The sequence below is a fragment of the Aotus nancymaae genome, unplaced genomic scaffold, assembly GCF_030222135.1.
Source record: "Aotus nancymaae isolate 86718 unplaced genomic scaffold, 86718_ANA_hifiasm-v0.15.2.pri h1tg000011l, whole genome shotgun sequence".
In the NCBI taxonomy this organism is placed as follows: domain Eukaryota; kingdom Metazoa; phylum Chordata; class Mammalia; order Primates; family Aotidae; genus Aotus; species Aotus nancymaae.
The window spans coordinates 57,520,942-57,546,479 of record NW_026988422.1 but is presented as its reverse complement, the minus strand read 5'-3'; the positions used below and the strand labels follow the sequence as shown (position 1 = coordinate 57,546,479).

The 25,538-nt window shown below is 40.7% G+C and overlaps 1 protein-coding gene across 5 annotated transcripts in view; it reads right to left on the bottom strand.

Moving 5' to 3' along the window:
- The window catches only part of ZNF410 (zinc finger protein 410), a 45,433-nt gene that overhangs the window by 14,496 nt on the left and 5,399 nt on the right, over positions 1-25,538 (bottom strand). For 4 of the 5 annotated variants that reach the window (XM_012438089.2, XM_012438085.3, XM_012438088.3 and 1 more), the window contains exons 3-8: positions 24,178-24,313; positions 21,873-22,091; positions 20,488-20,679; positions 15,313-15,463; positions 14,215-14,396; positions 9,364-9,453 (exon numbers count right to left, since the gene is read on the bottom strand). In XM_012438089.2, the coding sequence (XP_012293512.1) occupies positions 9,364-9,453; positions 14,215-14,396; positions 15,313-15,463; positions 20,488-20,679; positions 21,873-22,091; positions 24,178-24,187 (844 nt within the window). In that variant the 5' untranslated portion in view covers positions 24,188-24,313. Of the gene's footprint in view, positions 1-9,363; positions 9,454-14,214; positions 14,397-15,312; positions 15,464-20,487; positions 20,680-21,872; positions 22,092-24,177; positions 24,314-25,538 lie in introns of those variants that run through there. The other variant, XM_064375032.1, reaches the window with a different exon arrangement.

The window sequence follows — 25,538 nt, the reverse complement described above, 5'->3', positions numbered from 1 at the left end:
ACTTTGGAAAAATGGCAGTTTCCCAAAAAGCTAAATAAAAAGTTACCATATGACTCAGCAATTCCACTTATAGGTATACAGTTAAGAAAAATGAAAAACACATAACCATATAAAAACTTGTACACAAATGTTCATAGCAGCATTATACATAATAGTCAAAATGTGGCAAACAACCCAAATCCATCAACTGATGAATGGATAAACAAAATGTGGTATATCCATACAATGGAATATTATTCAGGCATAAAAAGGAATAAAGTAGGCTGCATGTGGTGGCTCACGCTTATAATCCTGGCACTCTGGAAGGCAAAGGTGGGTGGATTACAAGGTCAGAAGTTTGAGACCAGCCTGGCCAACACAGTGAAACCCTGTCTCTACTAAAAATACAAAAATTAGTCAGACATGGTAGCAGGCGCCTGTAGTTCTAGCTACTTGGGAGGCTGAGGCAGGAGAATCACTTGAACCTGGGAGGCGGAGGTTGCAGTGAACCGAGATTGTGCCACTGCACTCCAGCCTAGGTGACAGAGCGAGACTCCACCCCCCAAAAAAAAGGAATAAAGTAATGATACATACCACAATGTGAATGAACCCTGAAAATGTATGCTAAATGAAAGAAGTCAGTCACAAAATGCCATACTAGCTGTGTGTGGCAGTGGGTGCCTGTAATCCCAGCTACTCAGGAGGCAGAGGCAGGAGAATCACTTGAACCCAGGAGGCAGAGGCTGTAGTGAGCTATCATGCCACTGCACTCCATCCAGCCTGGGCAACATAACAAGACTGTTTCAAAAAAAAAAAAAAAAAAAAGGCCATATGAAATGTTCAGAAAAGGCAAATCCAGAGACAGAAAGCAGATTAATGGTTGCTGGGGGCTGGAGGAAGAGAGAAATGGGCAATGATACTAATAATAAACATGGGAATTCTTCTTCTTTTTTTAATCATCTCCTGGATGTGGGGATTCTCTTTGGAATGATGAAATGTTGTGGAGTTAGACAGTGAGATAACTATAGAACTATGAATATATACCTGGCCCTCCACATCCACGGATTCAACCAAGCAGATAAAAAATATTCAGAAAAAATAAAAATAAAAAATAACAGGCCAGGCACAGTGGCTCATGCCTGCAATCCTGGCACTTTGGGAGGCTGAGGCAGGTAGATCACTTGAGGTCAGGAGTTCAAGACGAGCCTAGCCAACATGGTGAAACCCTGTCTCTACTAAAAATATAAAAATCATCCAGGCACATGCCTGTAATCCCAGCTATTAGGGAGGATGAGGCAGGAGAATCACTTGAACCCAGGAGGTGGAGGTTTCACTGAACTGAGATCATGGGCCACTGCACGCCAGCCTAGGCAACAGAGCGAGAATCCGCCTAAAAAATAAATAAATAAGGCCGGGCGTGGTAGCCACACCTGTAATCCCAGCACTTTGGGAGGCCAAGGCAGGCGGATCATGAGGTCAGGGGTTTGAGACCAGCCTGACCAACACAGTGAAACCCCATCTCTACTAAAAATACAAAAATTAGCTGGGCATGGTGGCGGGTGATTGTAATCCCAGCTGCTCGGGAGGCTGAGGCAGGAGAATTGCTTGAACCTGGGAGGCGGAGGTTGCAGTGAGCCAAGATCTTGCCACTGCACTCCAGCCTGGGTGACAGTGGGAGACTCCGTTTCAAAAAACAAATAAATACAACAGAACAATAAAAAACACAAAAAACCAATATAGCCTAACTATTCACATAGCATTTACATTGTATTAGGTACTATCAGTAATCTAGAGATGATTTAAAGCATATGGGAGGATATGTGTAGGTTATATGCAAATACCATGCCATTTTATGTAAGAGACCTGAGTATTTGTGGATTTTGGTATCTGCTGGGGTCCTGGAACCTATACATCACAGATAACAAAGGATAAACTATATTACGACTAAAAACTACTTAGTTACACACTTTTTTCCTTTTTTTTTTTTTTTGAGATGGAGTCTCGCTTTGTCACCCAGGCTGGAGAGAGCAGTGGCATGACCTTGGTTCACTGCAACCTCTGCCTCCCTGGTTCAAGTGATTCTCATGCCTTGGCCTCCTGAGTAGTTGGAATCACAGGACACACCACCACACCCAGCTAATTTTTGTATTCTTGGTAGAGATGGGGTTCCACCATGTTGGCCAGGCTGGTTTTGAACTCCTGACTTCAGGTGATCCAGTCGGGTAGGCCTCTCAAAGTGCTGGGAGCCACCATGCCCAGCCAGATTACACACTTTTTTACAGATGAATTTCATGGTATGTGAACTATATCTCAACTTTAAAAATGTATGGATAAAAATGGAGAGAAATATTAAAAAAACCTGGATTTGCTTGTATATGCAAAAAGAACCACTGGAAAAGTAAACCAAATAGGAAATAAAAAGTGGTTATACCTATAAGAGAAGGAGGGAGGGAAGAGGATAATGAGATACCTATAATCAAGGCTTTTTGAATATATCTAGCTTTGACTTCACATATTAAAAAAACTTGAAAAAGAAACTGAAGCAAATCCATGTATCAAGCTGGTGATATATTAAAACAATGATTTAAAGGGTATTTAAACATAATTTTTTTTCTTTTTTTTTTTTTTTTTTGAAACGGAGTTTCGCTCTTGTTACCCAGGCTGGAGTGCAATGGCACAATCTCGGCTCACCGCAACCTCCGCCTCCTGGGTTCAGGCAATTCTCCTGCCTCAGCCTCCCGCATAGCTGGGATTACAGGCACGTGCCACCATGCCCAGCTAATTTTTTTTATTTTTATAAACATAATATTTTACTGTATCTCCTTAATAGAAGATATTCTAAGAAAAACACAGCTACAAAAGTCTTAAACTTCATTCTCTAGACAAACTGATAACAATATTGGTATTATCATTTTGAAACAATATTGTATTAATGTTAGGAACCAAGATTTTCAATGTAAGAGAAAAATATGAAGTACAAAAAAATCCTCTGAAAATTGTTTAATGTGAAAATTTAAATTGGAATCATCAACATGAACCAATTATCTTCCTTTCAAAAATATGTCTTCTCTATAGGTCAGGCATGGTGGCTCACACCTGTAATCCCAGCACTTTGGAAGGCCAAGGTGGGTAGATCACTTGAGGCCAGGAGTTCAAGACCAGCCTGGCCAACATGGCAAAACCCCGTCTCTGCTAAAAAAAAAAAACCAAAAATTAGTCGGGTGTGGTGGTGTGCACCTGTAATCCCATCTACTTGGGAGGCTGAGGTGGGAGAATTGCTTGAATACGGGAGGCAGAGGTGGCAGTTGCAGTGAACCAAGATCGTGCCACTGCACTCCAGCCTGGACAACAGAGTGAGATTCCATCTCAAAATAGAAAACAAACAACAACAACAACAAAAATGTCTTCTCTAGTTCTTTACACTGAGAAGTTCTAGAAACAGTGACAACCTTTTCTTTTTTTTTGAGACCGAGTCTCACTCTGTTGCCCAGGCCAGAGTGCAGTGGCTCATTCCAGCTCACTGCAGCCTCCACCTCCTGGGTTCAACCAGTCCTTATGCTTCAGCCTCCCAAGTAGCTGAGATTACAGGTATGAGTTACTATGCCCAGCTAATTTTTTAATTTTTTTGTAGAAACAGGGCTTCACTGTTATCCGGGCTGGTTTTGAACTCCTGGGCTAAAGTGATCTGCTTGCCTCAGCCTCCCAAAGTGCTGGGATTACAAGCATGAGCCACTGCACCCTGCCAACAATGACAACCTAATAGCAACAGGTACATAGCACCCAGACTGTGGTTCCAACTGTAAGGAACCAAGACTCCATGGAGGAATAGCTGATTCCAAGTCCAAGGCGAGCCTAGGAACTGTTGTTGTGTTAAAAAGCAAAAAGGCTATTACAAAGACAAATGAGTCATGTCAAAAGCATAAATACAGCATGAGAAGCTCCAAAAATAACAACCAGGCCAGGCACAGTATATCACACCTATAATACCAGCATTTTGGGAGGCTAAGGCAGGTGGATCACTTGAGGTCAAGAGTTTAAGACCAGCCTAACAAGGCAAAACCCCATCTCTACTAAAAATATGCAAAAATTAGCAAGACATGGTGGTAGATGCCTGTAGTCCCAGCTACTCGTGAAGCCGAGGCACAAGAATCGCTTGAACCAGGGAGGCCAATATTATTATTACCCTGATAGAAAAGCCAAAGATATCAAAGAAAACATTACAGACCAATATTCCTCATGAACATATAGATTCCTTCTTCTTCCTTCCCTTTCTCCCTCCCTCCTTCCCTTTCTCCCTTCTCTTTCTTCCCTCCCTCTCTTTCTCTTACTGACTTTTTTGTAGAGGCTGAGGCAGGTGGATCATTTGAGGTCAAGAGTTTGAAACCAGCCTTAGCAACATGGTGAAACCCCATCTCAACTAAAAAAAAATTAGCTGGGCGTGGTGGCAGGAGTCTGTAATCCCTGCTACTCAGGAGGCTGGGGGAAAAGAATTGCTTGAACCCAGGAGGTGGAGGCTTCAGTGAGCTGATATCATGCCACTGCACTCCAACCTGGGCAGAAGAGTGAGGCTCTGTCAAAAAAAAAAAAAAAAAAAGTAGAAATCATGAAAAAATGAATGAATGCTTTCCCTCCAAAGACTGGGAAAAAGACAAGGATGCCTACTCTCAACACTTTTTTTTTTTTTTTTTTTTTGAGACAGAGTCTTGCTCTATCACCCAGACTGGAGTGCAGTGGCATGATGTCAGCTCACTACAACTTCCACCTCCTGGGTTTAAGCTATTCTCATGCCTCAGCCTCTCAAGTAGCTGGGATTACAGGTGTGAGCCACCACACCCAGATAATTTTGTATTTTTAGTAGAGACGGGGTTTCACCATGTCGTTGGTCAGGATGGTCTCAAACTCCTGACCTCAGGTGATCTGTTCACCTCAGTCTCCAAAAGTGCTGGGATTACAGGCGTGAGCCACTGTGCCCGGCCTCACACTTCTATTCAACATTGTACTGAAGGTTCTAGCCAGAAAAAGAAATTAGGCCAGGCGCGGGGGCTCACACCTGTAATCTCAGCACTTGGGAGGCCGAGGTGGGTGCATTATCTAAGGTCAGGAGTTCAAGACCAGCCTGGCCAACATAGTGAAACCCTGTCTCTACTAAAAATACAAAAATTATTGGGCGTGGTGATATGTGCCTATAGTCCCAGCTACTTAGGAGGCTGAGGCAGGAGAATTGCTTGAACCCAGGAGGCAGTGGTTGCAGTGAGCTGACAGTACACCATTGCACTTCAGCCTGGGAGACAGAGTGAGACTCTGTCTCCAAAAAGAAAAGAGGAAAGGAAAGGGAAAAGGGAAAAGGGGAAAGGGGAAAGGGAAAAGGGAAGGGAAGGAAAGGAAAGGAAAAAAGAAAAGAAAAGAAATTAAAGGCCAGGTGCAGTGTCTCACGCCTGTAATCCCAACACTGGAAGGCTGAGACAGGAAGATTGCTTGAGCCAGACCTGGTCAACATGGCAAAATCCTGTCTCTGTAAAAAAAAAAAAAAAAAAAATTTTTTAAATGGCTTGGGGCCAGGTGTGGTGGCTTATGCCTTTAATCCCAGCACTTTTGGAGGCTGAGGCAGGCAGGTCACCTGAGGTTGGGAGTTTGAGACCAGCCTGGCCAACATGGTGAAAACCCATCTCTACCAAAAATACAAAAATTAGCTGGACATGGTGGTGCACACCTGTAATCCCACCTACTCAGGAGGCTAAGGTAGGAGAATTGCCTGAACCCAGGAGGCGGAGGTTGTGGTGAGGCAAGATTGCACCATTGCACTCCAGCCTGGGTAACAACAGCAAAACTCCATCTCAAAAAATAAATAAATAAATAAACAGAAAATAAAAAAACTGGGGTGGGGTAGGAGGAGGGGGAAAGCATCAGAAAGAACAGCTAACGGATGCTGGGCTTAATACCTAGGTGATGGGATGATCTGTGCAGCAAACCACCATGGGACACCTTTACCTATGTAACTAACCTGCACATCCTGCACATGTACCCCTGAACTAAAAAGTTGGAAGAAAAGAAAAGAAACAAACTACTAAAACTCAAGGGTTTACCAAAGTTGCAAGATCAATGTACAAAATTCAATTGTATTTCTATATACTGGCAATGAACAACTCAAAAATAAAATCAAGAAAACATTTCATTTGAAAGAAGCATCAAACATGAAATACTAGTAGTAACTAGAGCATCAATTCCTTACTCTCAAAATTCACAATTAAAAGAATTACACATTTATCCTGCCTTGCCTATGCAAATGATAAAATAGCCCTACTTGATATTAATGGAAGAGTCCAACTAAAGCGTCCCATAGTACAGAAGAATTCCACCTAATGTGAAAGGAGTAAGAGAATAAGAAAAACCACCACTTTACAATCCTTAATGAAATAACAGATTCGGGCATCATTTAGGAATGAAACCAAAAGGTGAAAGGTTGGCTGGGTGTGGTGGCTCATGCCTGTAATCCCAGCACTTTGGGAGGTCAAGGTAGGCGGAAGACTTGAGGTCAGGAGTTCAAGACCAGCCTAGCCACATGGTGAAACCCTGTCTCTACTAAAAATACAAAAATTAGCTGGGTGTTGTGGCGCACGCCTATAATACTAGCTACTCAGGTGGCTGGGGAAGAATTGCTTGAACCCAGGAGGCGGAGGCTGCAGTAAGCCAAGATAGCCCCACTGCACTCTCACCTGGGCAAGAGTAACACTCTGTCTCAAAAAAAAAAAAAAAGGCAGAAAGGTTGATAGGGAACTTTACAATACAGAGATCAGGCTGTTACCAGCTGAACTCATGGATCAATTCTGACAACCAAGCACTGTGAGCTTCCTGATGTGATATAAAATGAAGCACACAGAACCATCTCTGACATATTCTTGCACAAAACTTCCAAACTTTGAAGCTTTTAGGGCTTACTTAATTTACAGGAAATGTAAGGGAACAAGTTAAATGACATAAATGGAAGCAAACCAACATATCCAGAATGTGGGACATTCTACAGGACTCAACTGACTGTTTTGCAACAACTCTATGGGGAAAAAACAAAAACAAAAACAAAAAACTCCATGTAGAAAGATCTAGATTTAAAAGACTTAATAACCAAGTATAATATTGGACCTTGTTGGATCCTGATTTAAACAAACCAACTTTAAAAGACATTTTCGAGACAAACAGAAAAAACTGAACATGGATTGATTATAAGAGAAAACCAAGGAAGTATTAATTTTGATAGGTATACCAGCACTGCTGCTATGTAAGAAAAATCTTTATTTTCTCTACTTTTGTGAATCTTTCATGTAATCTTACACAATAGAGTAAAATAAAAACACTCTACAATCCAAGCAAAACACATCTGAGGTCCACATCTAGCCTAAAGGACACCAGTTTGCCACCTCTGCTTAGAACTTGTCATCCTATTAAAAAACTGCTCCACTCCTAAAATCTCAACTCTGAAATATACATCCCTGATCGATTATACCTCTCCAACATCCTTGTTCGCGCTGCAGTAGCTTGCTTTCCTCATAAGTAACTCCCAGTTCCTCCTCTCCACTTGTCATGTTCTGGCTTCCCCTTGTTTCCCATGGCCAGTCACTCAACAATGACCTGATTACATTCTAGAATCCCTCTCCTCCTTGAGGTCATCTCCTCCTCGGCAAGGCTCGCTCTGATTAACCTCTATCACCTATCTTCTCCAGTGTCCAGCTTTTAAACTGATAAGTAGCAGCAGAGAAAAATAATAAAATCTGAACAGGTCTACTAAAAAAAGTTAAGCTACTTACTCTCAGCTGTGTCCTCACTCACTGCTACTAAGCTATCTATTTATTCATTCTAATTGGTTCACTCAATCAACAAATTATAAAAACCTGTTGCGTGCCAGGAATCCCAAAAAGCATACAAGGCTAGCCTACAGACCCCCTCTAGCACTCATCATCCAACACTTTTCTAACCCCTCTTATAAATAAATGAGTCAGCCTGACAACTGGAAAGCCCTCTTTTCCTCCTTATCTTCACTATCAATTTTTTTTTTCTGAGACGGAGTTGCCCAGGCTGTAGTGCCCCCTAGTGGTGTGATTTCAGCTCACTGCGACCTCCACCTCCCGGGTTCAAGCAATTCTTATGCCTCAACCTCCTGAGTAGCTGGGATTACAGGCGCCTGCCACCAAGCCCAGCTAATTTTTGTATTTTTAGTAGAGATGGGGTTTTACCATGTTGGTCAGGCTGGTCTCAAACTCCTGATCTCGTGATCCACCCACCTCAGCCTCCCAAAGTACTGGGATTACAGGCGTGAGCTACCATGCTTCTTGAATTAATAATCCTCACCTGCTGCCTCCATTTCTGCTGCCTCCATTTCCACTTCATAGCCAACCATTTGTGGAATTGAACAGATTCTTCCACTGGGTCACTTTCCATGCTCCCTGTCACTACAATGGAGCAGACTTCTTGACCAGACTGAAAAAAAGTCTTCTTATCTCTTTCTGTTATAGTTTAGCTTCTGCATCATTGCCAGATTCATCTTCAGTAGGCCAGATTCTCATCAGATTGTACCTCCAGTAGGCTCCACAAATTCTCCTTCCTGGCATTCTAGGCCCTTCTTAAACTAGATTCCCAGACTTGTTTTCAAAGTAAATCACCATGTCCTACAGGAAAAAATCCTTCTAACAAGATACAGGTTTTTCCCTGGGCTGTACCTGACTTCTGGTTGAGAGGATGAGACATATCTGCACAGAGTGAGCAAACGGACAAACTGCAGGGAATTAATTTAAGGCTCCCAACAGAAAACAGGTCACCAAATCTTACTCCCGTCTCTTCTCCACATCTGCAATGATAAGGTTTGTGGTTCTATTTGCCAAAGGCATAGTTTCTGCCAAAATGGTGTCTCAAGCAGGATCACTAACACCTGCTCAGAAGGCAATATTACTGGTGCTTCTTCAACTTATATCAATCTCTTTACTTTCTTCTGATACGAAATCCTCTCCAAGAATACAAATGTCTTCAACTTATATCAATCTCTCTTTACTTTCTTCTGATACGAAATCCTCTCCAAGAATACAAATGTCAATTCCTAAAGAAGAAGGTCTATGTTTCATGTAACTTATAAAGTACCCAGCAGAGTGCCAAATGAATTTGCTGATCTATTCAAAAAAAAGGGCTGGATTAGAAACACAGCTGAAAATAATTATATGTTCCCCCCCTTGATTATAAGAATTAAGGGCCTTGATTTATGATTCCATCATGATGATGAGAAGCTTTCTATCTTTATAGCAAACGGCTTGTTTATTTTTAAATTTCTTTACATCACCCCAGCACTCTTTTATTCTTTTGTCTACTTTTCCTAAAATCTATGAATGGCAAAGGTTCTGATACCTGAGTGAACCACCAGATGTTTTCTGAGGCTAGAATACTCAGCAAAGGAACGGCCACATCCTTGGGCTTCACAAAGGAAAGGTTTCTCTCCTAGAGACAGAAAATGAGATAAAGACTCAGTCTTCTAATGAACTGATTACCTGTTACTCTCTTTTCCTACCAACATTATTCAGAGTCAAATGACTTACTTACTCCGATTTATTTAATTCATATTATAATTTCAACTGGGCTACCTAGCAAGTGTTGCCTCTCAGTGATCTTTTAGTATACATCCCACCAGACAGCCTTGCCCTCTTCCTTAAAATGGCTGCCTCTGAGCTTCAGACTTCCTTCTCCCTCCTGGCCCAAGAGCTGGAGAGTTGCACTGACCTACCTTCTTCAGTGATTCCCACCCTCTGAGGATATCAAGATTAATACTGTATATGCTGTCAGGATTTTTACCTTATAACAATTTTAAGACTCAGTTTCTAGATCCATCTAAAAGTATAATTTTTTTTTGGAGATAGAGTCTCACTATGTTTCCCGGGCTGATCTCAAATTCATAGGCTCAAGCCTGGGCTACAGAGAGAGACCCTGTCTCAAAAAACATCAAAACAAACAAAGTAAAAAGATGCAGTCTCTATCCTCCAACGGTCACAGACTAGTGTGAAACAGACAAATGTATTCATAAATAGAAGAAAAAGTGCTCCGCTGCAGTATTTTTGAAAGCAGCTGAATTTGAGTTCATCTAAAAGATGACAAGGATGGAGGGATATTTCAAGCACAAGGAATAGTGTGAGCAGAGCCTTGAAACTGAGAGTGCCCAGGACAAGTTCAGAAAATGGCAAGTAATGTGGCATGGTGACAATACGGGAGCTGAGCTTGCTAGGAAGAAACAGCACTGCTAGATTATACTATTCTTTTAGACTATACCACACAGCTTAATGTTTGTGATTCTCCAACGGTAACTTTTTTCAATGCTTATTTGTATACTCATCCCTACCCCCAGAATGCTAGGTACTCAAAAGTTATTGAAAGAATGAACAATATACTAATGTACATGACAAAAGAAATGTCACGAAAACAGAAAATTTTAGGAATAACAAGGTCAAATGTTTCAAAAGATGAGCTAGGGCCAGGTGCGGTGGCTCACGCCTATAATCCCAGCACTTTGGGAGGCCGAGGCGGGCGGATCACAAGGTCAAGAGATCGAGACCATCTTGGTCAACATGGTGAAACCCCGTCTCTACTAAAAATACAAAAAATTAGCTGGGCATGGTGACGCGTGCCTGTAATCCCAGCTAGTCAGGAGGCTGAGGGAGCAGAATTGCCTGAACCCAGGAGGCGGAGGTTGCGGTGAGCCGAGATCGCGCCATTGCACTCCAGCCTGGGTAACAAGAGCGAAACTCCGTCTCAAAAAAAAAAAAAAAAAAAGATGAGCTAAAGACTAAAAACACAAAAAGGATTTAGAAAAAGTTTAATCTCTGCAACAAGCTAGTTAGAGAACATATCTGCCTATTTGGAAACTGAGAGGATGGTTATTTTGCTGGAATAAGGGATGCAGGAGAAGGAAGGGGTTTAAAAGGCAATGCAGCAAAATGGTGAAAAACATGGCCTTTGGGGTCTGTTAATCCAATCCTGACTTCAAATCCTGGCCCTACCGCTTATTTGTACTGGGAAGGTATTTAATCGCTCTAAAAATCCCCTTTTCATCTATAAAATGGAGACAATACAGCTTCAGTTTTAAATAAGATAATACCAGGTAAATATTCAGCATAGTGCCTGGTACATAGTAAGCCCTCATAGTAAGCCACTGAATTAGCAGCTTTAATTTTTTTTTTTTTTGAAGGAGTTTCACTCTTGTTGCCCAGTATGGAGTACAATGGCTCGATCTCAGCTCACTGCATCCTCCACCTCCTGGGTTCAAGCAATTCTCCTGCCTCAGCCTCCCGGGTTCAAGCAATTCTCCTGCCTCAGCCTCCCTAGTAGCTGGGATTACAGGCATGCGCCACCACGCCTGGCTAATTTTTGTATTTTGAGTAGAGACGGGGTTTCACCATGTTGGTCAGGCTAGTCTCGAACTCCTGACCTCAGGTGATCCACCTGCCTCAGCCTCTCAAAGTGCTGGGATTACAGGCATGAGCCACTGCCAAAATAAATTTTTTTTTTGAGATAAGAGTCTCGCTCTGTCTCCCAGGCTGGAGTGCTCAGTGGTGCGATCTTCGCTCACTGCAACTTCCAACCCCCAACTCCCAGGTTCAAGCAATTCTCTTGCCTCAGTCTCCCAAGTAGCTAGGATTACAGGCACCCACCACCACACCTGGCTAATTGTATTTTTAGTAGAGACAGGGTTTTGCTGTGTTGGCCAGGCTAGTCTTGAACACCTGCCCTCAAGTGATCTGCTTGCCTTGACCTACCAAAGTGATGGTATTACAGGTGTGAACCACTGTGCCTGACCTTAACTGCAGCTTTAATTACTATCATTACCACTAATAAAGATTTGAGGTCAGTTTTGACATGTGAGATAAACTGAGTTGTCAGCATTTGAAAACAAAATCCTTAGAAGAGCTTTGGAGCTGATAAATGCTAATTTTATTATCATATTAAGTATTATTGACATTTAGATTATTAGGGAGAAATAATTAAATTGAGGCCTGAGATTATGACAAGAGAGTATACTGAGTAAAAGAGAAGGAACAAGGAATTCTGAAACTGGTGAACAATTCAGAGATTAACAGAGATGAAAACTAGCAAGAATTAGAAAGAAAAAAAAGAAAAACGGGAAAATCCGGTCATATTTTGAAGTAGAAGAATTTTAAATCTGGGCGTGGTGGCTCACACATGTAATCCCAGCACTTTGGGAGGGTGAGGTCAGTGGATTACTTGAGTTCAGGAGTTCCAGACTAACCTAGCCAACATGGCAAAACCCCTACTAAAAATACAAGAATTGTCTGGGCATGGTGGTGCATGCCTATAATCCCAGTTACTGGGAGGCTGAGGCACGAGAATCTCTTGAACCCCAGGACGCAGAGGTTGCAGTGAGCTGAGATCACGTCACTGCACTCCAGCCTGGATGACAGAATAAGACTCTCTCAAAAATAAATAAATTTATAAGAAAGAAGGAACGCATTTTAAGAAGATGTTCAGTGTTATCAAATGCTACAACAATGGGCTGATCTGAAGTAGTGATAACTGATGTTCACAGTCAGTTACAGATCAAGTGCCTTATTTTACTTTTTCCCCTCTTCTCACTACTGCACTTGACTAATTAAAAAAACAAAAGTAAGGCCTGGGGCGGTGGCTCATGCCTATAATCCCAGCACTTTGGGAGGCCAAGGCGGATGGATCACGAGGTCAAGAGATGGAAACCATCCTGGTCAACATGGTGAAACCCCGTCTCTATTAAAAATACAAAAATTAGCTGGGCATGGTGGTGCACGCCTGTAATCCCAGCTACTCGGGAGGCTGAGGCAGGAGAATTGCTTGAACTCAGGAGGTGGAGGTTGCAGTGAGCCGAGATCGCACCATTGCACTCCAGCCTGGGTAACAAGAGCGAAACTCCATCTCAAAAAAAAAAGTACATATATAAATAAATATATATAAAAGGCATATAGATATAGATATATGCCTTATATACATATGCCTTTTAATTTTTACAGCTGTCATTTTAGCAATGCAAGAATCAAGAAAGAAGAGTCAATGAAAGTGACAAGAAAGTGGGGAAGAACAGCTACACATTCTAAGAGTGGTCTGGGTTCAGTGATTACACTTTGGCTAGAGACTAGCACATGCTGGACCAAGTGGCTTGGAAAATCACCCTTAGACTCTTCTTTTTTTTGGCATCGGAGTTTTGCTCTTATTGCCCAGTCTGGAGTGCAATGGCGCAATCTTGGCTCACTGCAACCTCTGCCTGCCAGCTAGATTCAATCAATTCTCCTGCCTCAGCCTCCCAAGTAGCTGGGATTACAGACATGTGCCACCACTCCTGGCTCACTCTTAGACTCTTAGACTAAGAGTCAAGGAATCTTTATTTTGCTCCTTAGATATTAACATGCTGTGTGACCCAGAATAATTCACTTCCCTATTCTGTTTCTCATGTTGTGAGGCTCTAACAAGAAAGGGATTATATCTTATCTTTTGTATTTTTACCCACCCTACCCCATTTAGTGACTAGAACAGGTTCTGTATGGTTTGTGTGACTCAATAAATGTTACTGCTCCAAATTAAAACTGTGCAGTGTTCAAAAAGATTTGAACACAGACTGATTTTGTCCACATCTCACCACATCATTGTTGTCTGAGAAGGTCTTATAACTCTTCCTACAGGTCTGGCTCCTAGAGACAGAAATCAACATTGTCCACTCTACACACACAGCTAAACATACAATAAATGTTATTATAAGTGCCACAAGTCATTTGAAAAAGAAATCCCGGCCGGGTGCAGTGGCTCAAGCCTGTAATCCCAGCACTTTGGGAGGCCGAGGCGGGTGGATCACGAGGTCAAGAGATGGAGACCATCCTGGTCAACATGGTGAAACCCCGTCTCTACTAAAAATACAAAAAATTAGCTGGGCGTAGTGGCGCGTGCCTGTAATCCCAGCTACTCGGGAGGCTGAGGCAGGAGAACTGCCTGAACCCAGAGGGCGGAGGTTGCGGTGAGCCGAGATCGCGCCATTGCACTCCAGCCTGGGTAACAAGAGCGAAACTCAGTCTCAAAAAAAAAAAAAGAAAAAGAAAAAGAAATCCCATCTTTGGAGTTCTAGCAACAACCCCAGACCTTCATTTCTATTCCCACTTGAGTTTTTCCTAAGGATAGGCAAACATGCAGAGCCAAGGAATAGACTGCCCAAGGGAATGTTGGTGCTGCACACACCTGTGTGGATACGTCGGTGGTTTTTCAGGTTTCCAGCTGTAGTAAACTGCTTACCACAGCCAGATTCATGGCACATAAAGGGCTTCTCTCCATTGTGGGTCCTCATGTGTACCTTCAGCCTCTGCAGCACATAGAAGCTTTTCCCACAACCTTCTGCAGGACAGATGAAGGAGCGGTCATTTCTGCAAAAATAATCACATAAGCAAAAATATCTGAAAATACTCTGCTAGAGATGGCAAATCAAAGCTCCTACTGACTCTCAAGGCAAACAGTAAGTCCAAAAAATGGATACATCAGAATCAGCTGAAGACTTTGTGAAACTCTAGCTGGGTGGTGGCTCACGCCTATAATCCCAGCTACTCAGAAGGCTGAGGCAGGAAGATTACTTGAGCCCAGGAGTTTGAGAACAGCTAGGGCAAAATAGCGAGACCTTGTCTCTAAACGAAATTTTTTAAATTAGCCAGGTGTGGTGGTGCAAGTCTGTAATACGAACTGAGGCTAAGATGGGAAGATTACTTGAGCCCAGGAGTTTGAGAACAGCTTGGGCAAAATAGCGAGACCTTGTCTCTAAACAAAATTTTTTAAATTAGCCAGGTGTGGTGGTACAAGTCTGTAATACCAACTGAGGCTAAGATGGGAAGATTACTTGAGCCCAGGAGTTTGAGGCTACAGTAAGCTATGATGGTGCCACCGCACTCCAGCCTTTGTGACAAAGTGAGATCCAATCTCTTAAAAAAAAAAATCAAACAAAAATCTACAGATGCCTAGCACTACCCCTTAAACTGATTTCATAGGTTAAAGGAAGGGGCCCACGCTTATTTGTTACTTGTAAGTTCTCAAAGGAACTATGTTTTACAATGAAAATTGAGAACTCATGGTTTAAGGCCTTTAGGTCCCAAGTGTCTCATTAAATATTTATCAACAATGAGATAAATGAGACAATGCAAATCTTTCTATTAAAGAAAAAAAGACATCTTAACCAGAAGTTAACTGGAGTCCCTACTCTGCTGTATTCTGTCAACCTGAGGGACAAGTTCCTCTGAAGAATCAACTTTTGCATCAACATATATCCAAATATGAGATCTCAGATTTGCTCACCGATGAGTCTTGAGGTGGTATTTAAAGTGAGCTGGCCATACAAATGTCCGGTCACAGCCTTCAACTGTACACTTGAGCTTCTTTTCCACTTGAGGAAGGGGCCCAGAATCTTTGGGTTGCCCATCACCAGAACCAAGGTGGACATTTTCTCCTATAACAGAGTCACATGTTTAGAATCCAGGGGAAGGACCCTACTCAGACAGACACGTAGGCTCAAACAATAAAGCTCCTATATTTTACTCCTGGTGATCATTAATCAGTTATCTATCTTCTAGTGATCATTAATCAGGTATCTATCTTCATCTTCCCCAGTTCTCTTTGTATGCACTTAACAGTAGAAATTCGGCCAGGTGTGGCGCTCATGCCTATAATCCCAAGCACTTTGGGAAGCCAAGGTGGGAGGACTGCTTGAGCCCAGGAGTTCCAAGACTAACCTGGGCAACATGGTGAAACCGTATCTCAACAAAACACAAACAAACAAAAATTAGCCAGGCATGGTGGCACAGGCCTGTAGTTGAAGCTCCAAGGCTGAGGCTATAGTGAGCTGTGATTGCACCACTGCACTCCAGCCTGGGTGACAAAGCAAGACTCTGTCTCAAAAAATAAATAAATATAATAAAACAACAGAAACAGAAGTACTCTACATCTTCATCCCCTTACTCCAGAAAAACTACCAAAAACTATCATGCTTTGTTTCACAAGACTAGGCCTCTTTGACAAATGTTAAGAAATATCCAAAATGATTTGCTATTAGAAATCTTAAAAGGCAGAATTAAACCCACTCTGCATTACAGTTTGGTGGAGAAGCAGGGATAGCAACACCCAGAATGGGGTGCTACAAAGATGGTAATGTTCTGAGTAGTAAAAACACTGTATTTTGCTTGAGTCTAGGAGGTGGAGGCTGCGGCGAGCTGAGATTGCACCACTGCACTCCAGCCTGAGCAACAGAGTTAAGACCCTGTCTCAAAAACAAACAAACAAAAAAACCCACTGTATTTTAAGGAGAAGCAGTCATTCTGGCCCAGCGTGGGCTTATAGCCGCTTTCTTTGACAGATGGCCATTTTTAGATTTCTATCTTGAAATGAATTTGGCTATTTCCTATCATTCTGGAAACTAAGAACCACCTTCCAATTTCCTGTACCATTCTCCTTTAGTTATAAAATACTTAAGGAATACAAAAACTCAGATGATTTAAATTTCTAACCACATTTTAAAAAGTAAGAGAAAATATCTACTGGAGTTTTGTTCAACAGAATAAAGAGAGTTGAGGAGAATACAAAGTGCTTCCCTTAAATGTAAATGAAATCATAAATTCCAGATTAGCAGGTGGTGGTCCTTTTCCTTCACTTTCTTCAAGAAATACTTGAACATCAATAGAGGAAAAAAATTAATAGCCATTTAATTCTGCTATGTGCATATGCAGGCAGTATATCTTTCCACTAAATATACCTTAGCAATAAGATTTGTGTCTCCAAATTTCTCCCTCAACAGACAAAAGAAAATATGCATGTTGTACCTATCACAATCCCTGGAACCTGATGGTTAATCAAAGCAGTTTCTGTCCCACCTATTAATATCCTCCTTGCTATACTTTACCAAATACTAGTCATAAAACTAATTGCTCCAAGGTCAGAGCAGAACCTAGGATGTTTTCTGCTAGTTACTATTAACTTTTTCTTTAATATTGTCCCAAGGTTTTTAAAAACGTGTTTACTTAAAATACTACACGTGAAGCACAAAAATACACATCATGAAAGAATCTTCCCACCAACCCCAGAGCTCCAGCTAATTGATTTCTAATGAAAGGTCTGTTAAAACATCATGCTTTTTTCTTTTAAATTAAAAAGGTCTCATTTTGTTGCCCAGGCTGGAATCCAGTGGCATGATCTCGGTTCCCTGCAACCTCAACCTTCCTGGCTCAGGTGATCCTCCCACCTCAGCCTCCTAAGTAGCTGGGACTAGAGACAGGTGCGCACCACCACACCTGGCTAATTTTTTGTATTTTTTTTTTTTTTTTTTTTTTTTTGTAGAAATTGTGTTTTGCCATGTTGCCCAGGAGGGCCTCTGAGCTCAAAAGATCCACCCATCTTGGCCTCCCAAAGTGCTCGGATTACAGGTGTGAGCCACTGCACAGGCCAAAAACATCATGCTAATACAGAGATCAAATCAGTGATAGAGGGACTTTCTGCATTCAGTTTTGTAAATATAATAAGAATATTGATATAATCATAAAACAGGAAAAAATGAATACATGGAATAAGGCAAGGCTAAGAAATCACTGAAACTCCTGTTCAACAATGAAGATAATCAATATATGCTCAAATAAATATAAGGCAAATTTTTCCCTAAAAAAAGAAACCCTCAGAAAAGAGTATATTTGAGTTCTACCATATTGGCCAGGCTGGTCCTGAACACCTGACCTCCAGTGATCTGCCCACCTTTGGCCTCCCAAAGTGCTGGGATTACAGGCGTGAGCCACTGCACCCAGCCGCCACATGGTTTCTGTTACAATTACTCAGCTTTGCCATAGTAGCAGCCTTAGACAATTTGTAAGTAATGTGCATACCTATGTTCCCATAAAACTTTATAAAAACAAGTGGGGATTTGGCCCAAAGGCCTTTGCTGATCTCATATATACATCTTATGCAAAATTAAAACATTTCTGTATTTCAAACTTAGATTCTAAGTGAAGATAATGTGCTCTGAAAAACTATGCTAGAGGACTCACAAAATGACTTCAATGTTGACAATGCCAAAGATATTTATGTTAGAAATGCATTAAAATATTGAATAAAATCATTTCATTACATGTTAGTGCAAGGGTGTCCAATCTTTTGGCTTTCTTGAGCCATACTGAAAGAAGAATTGTCTTGGACCACACATAAAATATATTAATGATAGCTGGTAAGCTTTAAAACACACACACACACACACACACACACACACACACACACACACCCTCATGATGTTTTAAGAAAGTTTATGAATTTGTGTTGGAAAGTATTCAAAGGCATGCTGGGCTACACGTGGCCCACAGGCTGTGAGTTGGACAAGCTTGTGTTAGTGGGTGAAAGCAATATTGATATATTTCATATGATTTAAAATGTATATGTAGGGCCAGGTGCGGTGGCTCATGCCTGTAATCCCAGCGCTGCAGGAGGCCGAGGCAGGTGGACCACCTGAGGTCAGGAGTTTGAGACCAGCCATGGCCAACATGGTGAAACCCTGTGTCTACCAAAAATACAAAAATTAGCCAGTCATGATGGCATGTACATGTACTCCGAGCTACTTGGGAGGCTGAGGCAGAGACTTGCTTGGTTCCGGGAGGCGGAGTTTGCAGTGAGCTGAGATTGCACCACTGCACTCCAGCCTAGGTAACAGAGCGAGACTTGGTCTCAAAAATAAAATAAAATGTGTATGTATAAAAAAAAATAAAGATTCCAAATAGCAACCTACAATGTTAATTTTATCTACATGCCTAAAGGTTTGCATAATTAACTTATAAAAAAAAGGGTGTTTAGGGAACTACCTTGTTGAAAAATGAAAGATTGTCTTATATTTGGGGAGATTTAATATTTAGGCATACATGGTAGTTGTTAAGATAGTAAGGCAACATATTTTGAGAGTAAGAAAAACATCCACACAATGCTTTGCTGATTATAGCATTTCCCAGACAGAATGTTATATAATCTCCATAGCAAACCAATCAGGTAAGCTGCCTCATCTCTATGTTCAGATTGTAAGAAAATTGAAGCTAAGGGAGGTTAAACTGCCCAACGGAGGGAACCAGTAAATGATAGTGCCAGGCCTAGATCCCACGCCCTAGATTCTAAATTGCAAACTCCCCTCCCTACACTGCTTCTCACCAGCAAATATGGCACTATTTCTTCAATGCAACAGGAAATGCTGAAGGTTTCAGCATCCAGAGATTGGCACATACATCTCAGGAAGAATCTGAACTTTAAAGGTCCCACCAAAATGGTAAAATGAAACATTCTAAGTACCACTATGGTAGTCATAAACAGAACTAAGTATTTTGAAAACAAACAGAAGTTTAGAGTTTGGCTGGGCATGGTGGCTCACACCTATAATCCCAGGAATTAGGAAGGCAGAGGCAGGAGGAGAACCTGAGTCCAGGAGTTTGAGACCTGTCTGGGCAATTAGCAAAACCCCATTTTCCACAAAAAGGAAAAAAAAAGACCAAAAAAAATTACATGTTTCAAAATATTCACAGAAAAGTCTAGTTCTCTATGAGAAATGTTAACTTTTTATTTTCATTTGAATAGTAATCAAAAAATAATAAGCATATACTAGATCATCTGCATAAACTCCAAACAGCTGTGTACTAAGTATTTAAGCTTAGTTTGTGATAATGATAGCACTGAACCATGCAGTATTGAGTTGTCACATGTTAATGAGAAAATACAGAGGCAGACCTAAAAAAGTATTAATAGCATGCTACATAAGCAAAGATTCTGCAGTGGTTTGATTAGAACCGTGGTTCTCAAGCTTTAACACGAATCAGAACCAAGTTTTTGACTCAGTAGGTCTGGCATGGGCCTGAGAGTTTGCATTTCTCAGTTCCCACGTGACATCGACGATCCAGTGACAATACTTTGAAAATTACCAGAACAGAGAAAAGTGGCACACAGTAAGTAGTACAGGCGTGCTGAACTGAAAAGAAAAAGCATTAAAAACATCATACCTAATTGATAAACTGCCATGAGCAGCAATTTAGATAATCCTCTGCCACAATGACTTAATATTATTTTTATTTTCATGGGTTTGGTAGTTTTATTTCTATTAATTGATAACTGTTTCAATTTCATGATAGTATAACAGCTCTAGGTATATAAAGTTTACGCAGAATTTGTTTTTGCATATTTAAGGGACATTACAATAAACACAACTCAAACCCCAAGATGTGTATTATTTTTTCTTTAAAAGGGGCTCTGTACATTAAAGTTGAAAATTCGGAATACTAGTTGATTTTGGACACAAATCTGGCATAGCCAAGTTATTTTATAGAAAATAAAATTTAAACAATTTACAGATTTCTAGCCTTCTTCTCTCATCAATAAAATAACTTAAATTATATACAACTCAAAGCAGCCACTGCATTACCAAATCTCTTTGCACATAGTAGTGGCAAGGAAAATGCTGACAGGCCTCACCATTGCTGCTGGTTTTTGCATTTTTTGCCAGTTGTGCACGAGTAGCAGCAATTAAACTGTCATGGGCCAACTCCTGAACCCGGAGGAACCATGGAATGCTACTGTCCGTGCTCTCACTGGAGAGAAAATCATTCCCTGAATCTTCTGCCTCATCCTGTACAAACACTAAGTGTTCAGCTGAAGAGCCCAGACCTGGAAGAAACAAATTATATGAAAAGTTAGCAACCATGCTTTTTATTTGCACTGGCTCAAAAACTCTCCATGTCCTACATAAGCTATTCCAGACCTTCACCTTTTACATCAAACTTCTCATTGAAGAGTAGGCTATCACCTTTCTACCTTTAGCCTGCAGGCTTGTCGTTAACTTTCCTCTGGTTTCAGAGGCAAAGCTGTCTTTCTTGGCCAACCAGACTAACCCCCACCTACAATATTTCATTCTCATTCTTCAATTATCCCCCCATATATACTTCAGTTTTCTCCTCTCTCCCATTTGCAACTGGTTCCTATTGGCCAGCATTTCCCTGCAGTCTTTAAATATGTCCTAACTCAAGTCTCTCACCTTAAAAGAATAGGAAACCCCAAGTACTTCTGTAGATATTACCTTCTTCCCTGTTTCTTTAAAGTCAAGTTTCTTGAACAAGTGTACTTCTAACTTGCATATCTACTGTCTTACATTCCCCATCTCTTTAACCCTGGCCTCTACCTCAGTTACTACAGTAACAACTGGTCTTGCTAGGGTCACCAGAAACACACTTCATCTCACTAATAAGCCCATCATGTAATATTTGGCATGATTTAGTATCTTTTCTGCCTTAAAACTTCTTCCCTTGGCTTCCCTGTTACCATTCTCTCCTAGTTCTCTTCATTCCCTTCCAGCTGCTGCTTCCTGTTCTTCTGTTGCCCCTTAAATTGTTTTTTTCAGCGTCCCAGACTTGCCTTCTTTTCTGTTTATGCTTCAGACTTTCTTGAATCAAAGAGTCCATGCTCATTGTTTCATACATTTCCTGAATGCTGATAAGCACCAGAACTGACCTTTCTAGAACTCTGGATTCCTGTTTCTAACTCTCTAAAGGACACGTCTTCCTGAATGTCCCTCCAAAATCTCAACATAAATAGGCACAAACTGGAACTAATCACTTCCCCCCAAGCCTGTTCTTCCTATCTCAGTAAATGGCACTACCTAATTTCCTAAACAAGATATGAGTCATAGAGTCATACTAGAGTCCTCCCTCTCCCTCTACATATTCAAATGGTCACCAGACACAGCAATTCTCCAAAATAATAAAATAATAAACCTTCTTTCTATTTTAAGTATGACTAAGTTACATATGCCCCACCCATAATTCTTTTCTTAGGCATAAGAACTCAAAAAAGGCAAAGAATACCTGCTCTTGTTAGGTTGAGAAGAATAAAAGAAGTGTTATCACTCGGCTGCAGATCTTGCAACAAGCTAGAAGACTCTGAAGTGGACAAAAACTCTGGGGATTTCTGTACAGTTTGAGCCCTTGTCTCCTCTCCGTCTGGACCAACATTCACCCGAAGGCTTCTCAAAACAGCTGAGGAAGGGACCTCCTTGGAGGAGTTAGAATGATTTGTAGTATCATCTAGTAAAGGGAAAATACCACAGCTTTATGTAGCACCTATTTTCAGGAGCTCACCATTTTGATACACAGCACCCAACATCTCTTGGAAGCTAACATTGTTATAGGAGCAGACAGCATTCTCATTATACAAATAAAAACTTTGTCTCACAGAAGAACAGAGAGATGGCTTTAAGTTCTAAAGGCAGTCAGCCAAAAAGTGAGGAACAGAATCCTCTGTCACTTGGCAGTAATGGTTGGTGAATAACCAACCATTCACATTGGTACATTACAGAATTTAGTCCTTTTTGAAGCCAGAAATCAGTACTTTTTCCTTGAAAAATATAGCTCTACAATGAATACTAACTCAAGAATAAGATCTACATTTTATTTTTCTTGGAGAGTTCTCTCTCCTTAACTTTTATATTAGGTTGGTGCAAAAGCTACTGCAGTTTTTGCCATTACCTTTTTACCTCTGGCTGTTTCTCAGGCTGTGGTATTTTTTCTATGCCACCATGCCTGGCTAACTTTTGTACTTTTAGTAGAGACAGGGTTTCACCAGCCAGGCTGGTCTCGAACTCCTGACCTGAAGTGATCCACCCGCCTTGGCCTCCCAAAGTACTGGGACTATAGGCACACAACTAGCCTGTAATATTGTATTTTATGACCTGGGAGGCAAGTATTTGGGTTTTCATTTATATCTATATTTGTATGTCTAAAATACTTTAAATCAAAATTAAAACTAAAACATGGAAAAGGTGAATGTACTTTTTGTTTTTCCTAGCGACAAGGTCTCGTTATGTTGCCCAGGCTGGAATGCAGTGGCTTTTCACAGGCATGATCCCACTACTGATCAGCAAGGGACTTTTTACCTGCTCCATTTCCGACCTGGGCTGGTTCACCCCTCCTTAGGCAACCTGGTGGTCCCCCGCCCCCAGGAGGTCACCATATTGATGCCGAACTTAGTGCAGACACCCGATCAGCATAGCGCACTACAGCCCAGAACTCCTGAGCTCAAGCGATCCTCCCACCTCAGCCTCCTGAGTAGCTGGGACTAAAGGCACGAGCCACCACGCCCAGCGAATGTACTTTCTTTTTTAAATCTATTTATCAGTTGATGAACACTAAAGCTGATTCCATATCTTGGTTATTGTGAATAATGCTGCAATTAACAAGTAAGCGTAGACATCTTTGACTTTCTGATTTCAATTCCTTTGGATATATACCTACAAGTGAGATTGCAGGGTCATATGGTAGCTCTAGTTTTAGTTTTCTGAGGAACTTCCATATGGTTTCCATAATGGCTGGACTAACTTATATTCCCACCAACAGTGTACAAACGTTCCCTTTTCTCTATATCTTTATCAACACTTGTTATCTTCCATCTTTATGATAACAGTTATTCTAAGGGAAGATGGACACCCTGTTCTGTTTTCATTTCCTTAATTATTCATTGCCTATATATATATATATATATATATATATATATATAATATATTTAATTTATTATTACTATTTTTTTTAGACAGTGTCTTGCTTTTGTCCACTCAGAATGGAGTGCAGTGGCACAATCATGGCTTACTGTAGCCTCAAACTCCTGGGCTCAAGTAATCTTCCCACCTCAGCTTCCTAAGCAGGTAGGACTATAGGCGCACACTACCACGCCCAGCTAATTTCTAATTTTTTGTAGAGACGAGGTCTTGCCATGTTGCCCAGGCTGGTCTCAATCTCCTGGGCTCCAGCAATCCTCCTGCCTCAGCCTCCCAAAGTGCTGGGATTACAGGCGTGAGCCACTGTGCCTGGCCATAACTACTCTAGTCTTTGTTTCTTCCCTCCTTTACAGGTTCTCCTGCCCTACCCTGTACCTTAAATATAGAGTTCCACAGTTTTGTCTTGACCTTTTCTCCCCCATTCTCACACTCTCTGGGTGCTAATCTATGTTCCTATGGCTTAAACTACCAACGCACTAATGATTTCATGGTTGCTTTTTCTCCATGACTCCTAATTTTTACCAGTTATTAAGTGATATATTCATTACACCAGTAACATACAGTAGGCTAAGTTCTTAAGACTTCTTTATCCTATCTCTTCTAGTGATCTTAATTTTTACCTGGTAACATTAGCCGACTGCATTCTGAGGTTTCAGTCACAGGAAGGAGGGACAAACAAGTAATATCTTTAGCTTCTGATTCTACTAGCCCCTGTCCCAGTGGGATGGACGTATTCTGAACAAACTGTACCAGGAGCTGGGGGGAAAAAGACAACACTGAGAAATACAAGTTGTTAGAAAAGTATCTAAACCTCTGAATTTACCAGAAGGTAATATAATTAAGACTGTTCACTAGTCTCTCATCCATATTCAAAGAAAAACTAAACAACATAATATCTAAAGTTATTTTATCAAGTTCTCTGTTCTAGAGAATGGCTGTTACATAAAGTCATGTGCTGTATAACGACATTTCAGTTAACAGGCCACATATAGGATGATGGTCCCATAAGACTGTAATACCCTATTTTTGCTGTACTTCTTCCATGCTTAGATATGTTTAGATACACAAATGTTTACCACTGTGTTTCAATTGCCTATGGTATTCAGTACAGTAACATGTTGTATAGGTTTGCAGCCTAGGAGTGTAGCAGGCTAAATCATCCAGGTTTGTGTAAGTATACTCTAACATGTTCGCATAATAATGAAATCACCTAATGTCATATTTCTCAGCATGTATCTCTATTGCTAAGTGACACTTTACTGTGATTGTTAACCTCTGCCGCCATCTGTCAAATAGAGAAATGATAAAAAATAGTATTTTAAAATAATGACTTAAAAAAATCAACTGCATCATATTGATTACATTTTACAAAGCACTTTTCTGTGTACTGGCTCATTCAATCATCGCATTAAGGCGGTAAGATTTAAGGTGCATTTTAGAGCTGAAGAATCAAATGGAAGACATTACGTGACTTGTCTAAGGTCACATGACTAGTTAGGCACAATGGCAGTCCTCAAATTTAAGTAATCTGATTCTAAAATCAGTAACCACTCTGCAACACAGAAGTGCTAAATTTAAATAAGAAAAGGGAACAACAAAAAATGTTTAAATTCCCTAATCACATTTAGAAAGAAAATACTTACAGATATATATAAAATAAAAAGAATTTGTGGTAGTAAATATTTATATATGTATACACTCATTCATCATATATATCTCACATTTATGTAAATATATACTTATATATAAACAATTTTTAAGATTTTATTACATAATTATCTAAATGTATAATAATTTTACATATACTGAAAAATATAAAAACAATCACAAAAGATAAAAATATAATTTTTAAATCTTTGAAAAAATACTTAGCAACAATCAAAACCATATAGCTTATAAAACCTAAAATATTTATTATCTGGCCCATTAAAGAAAAAGTTTGCTGACCCCTAAACTAAAAATAAACTTTGACATACAGCCC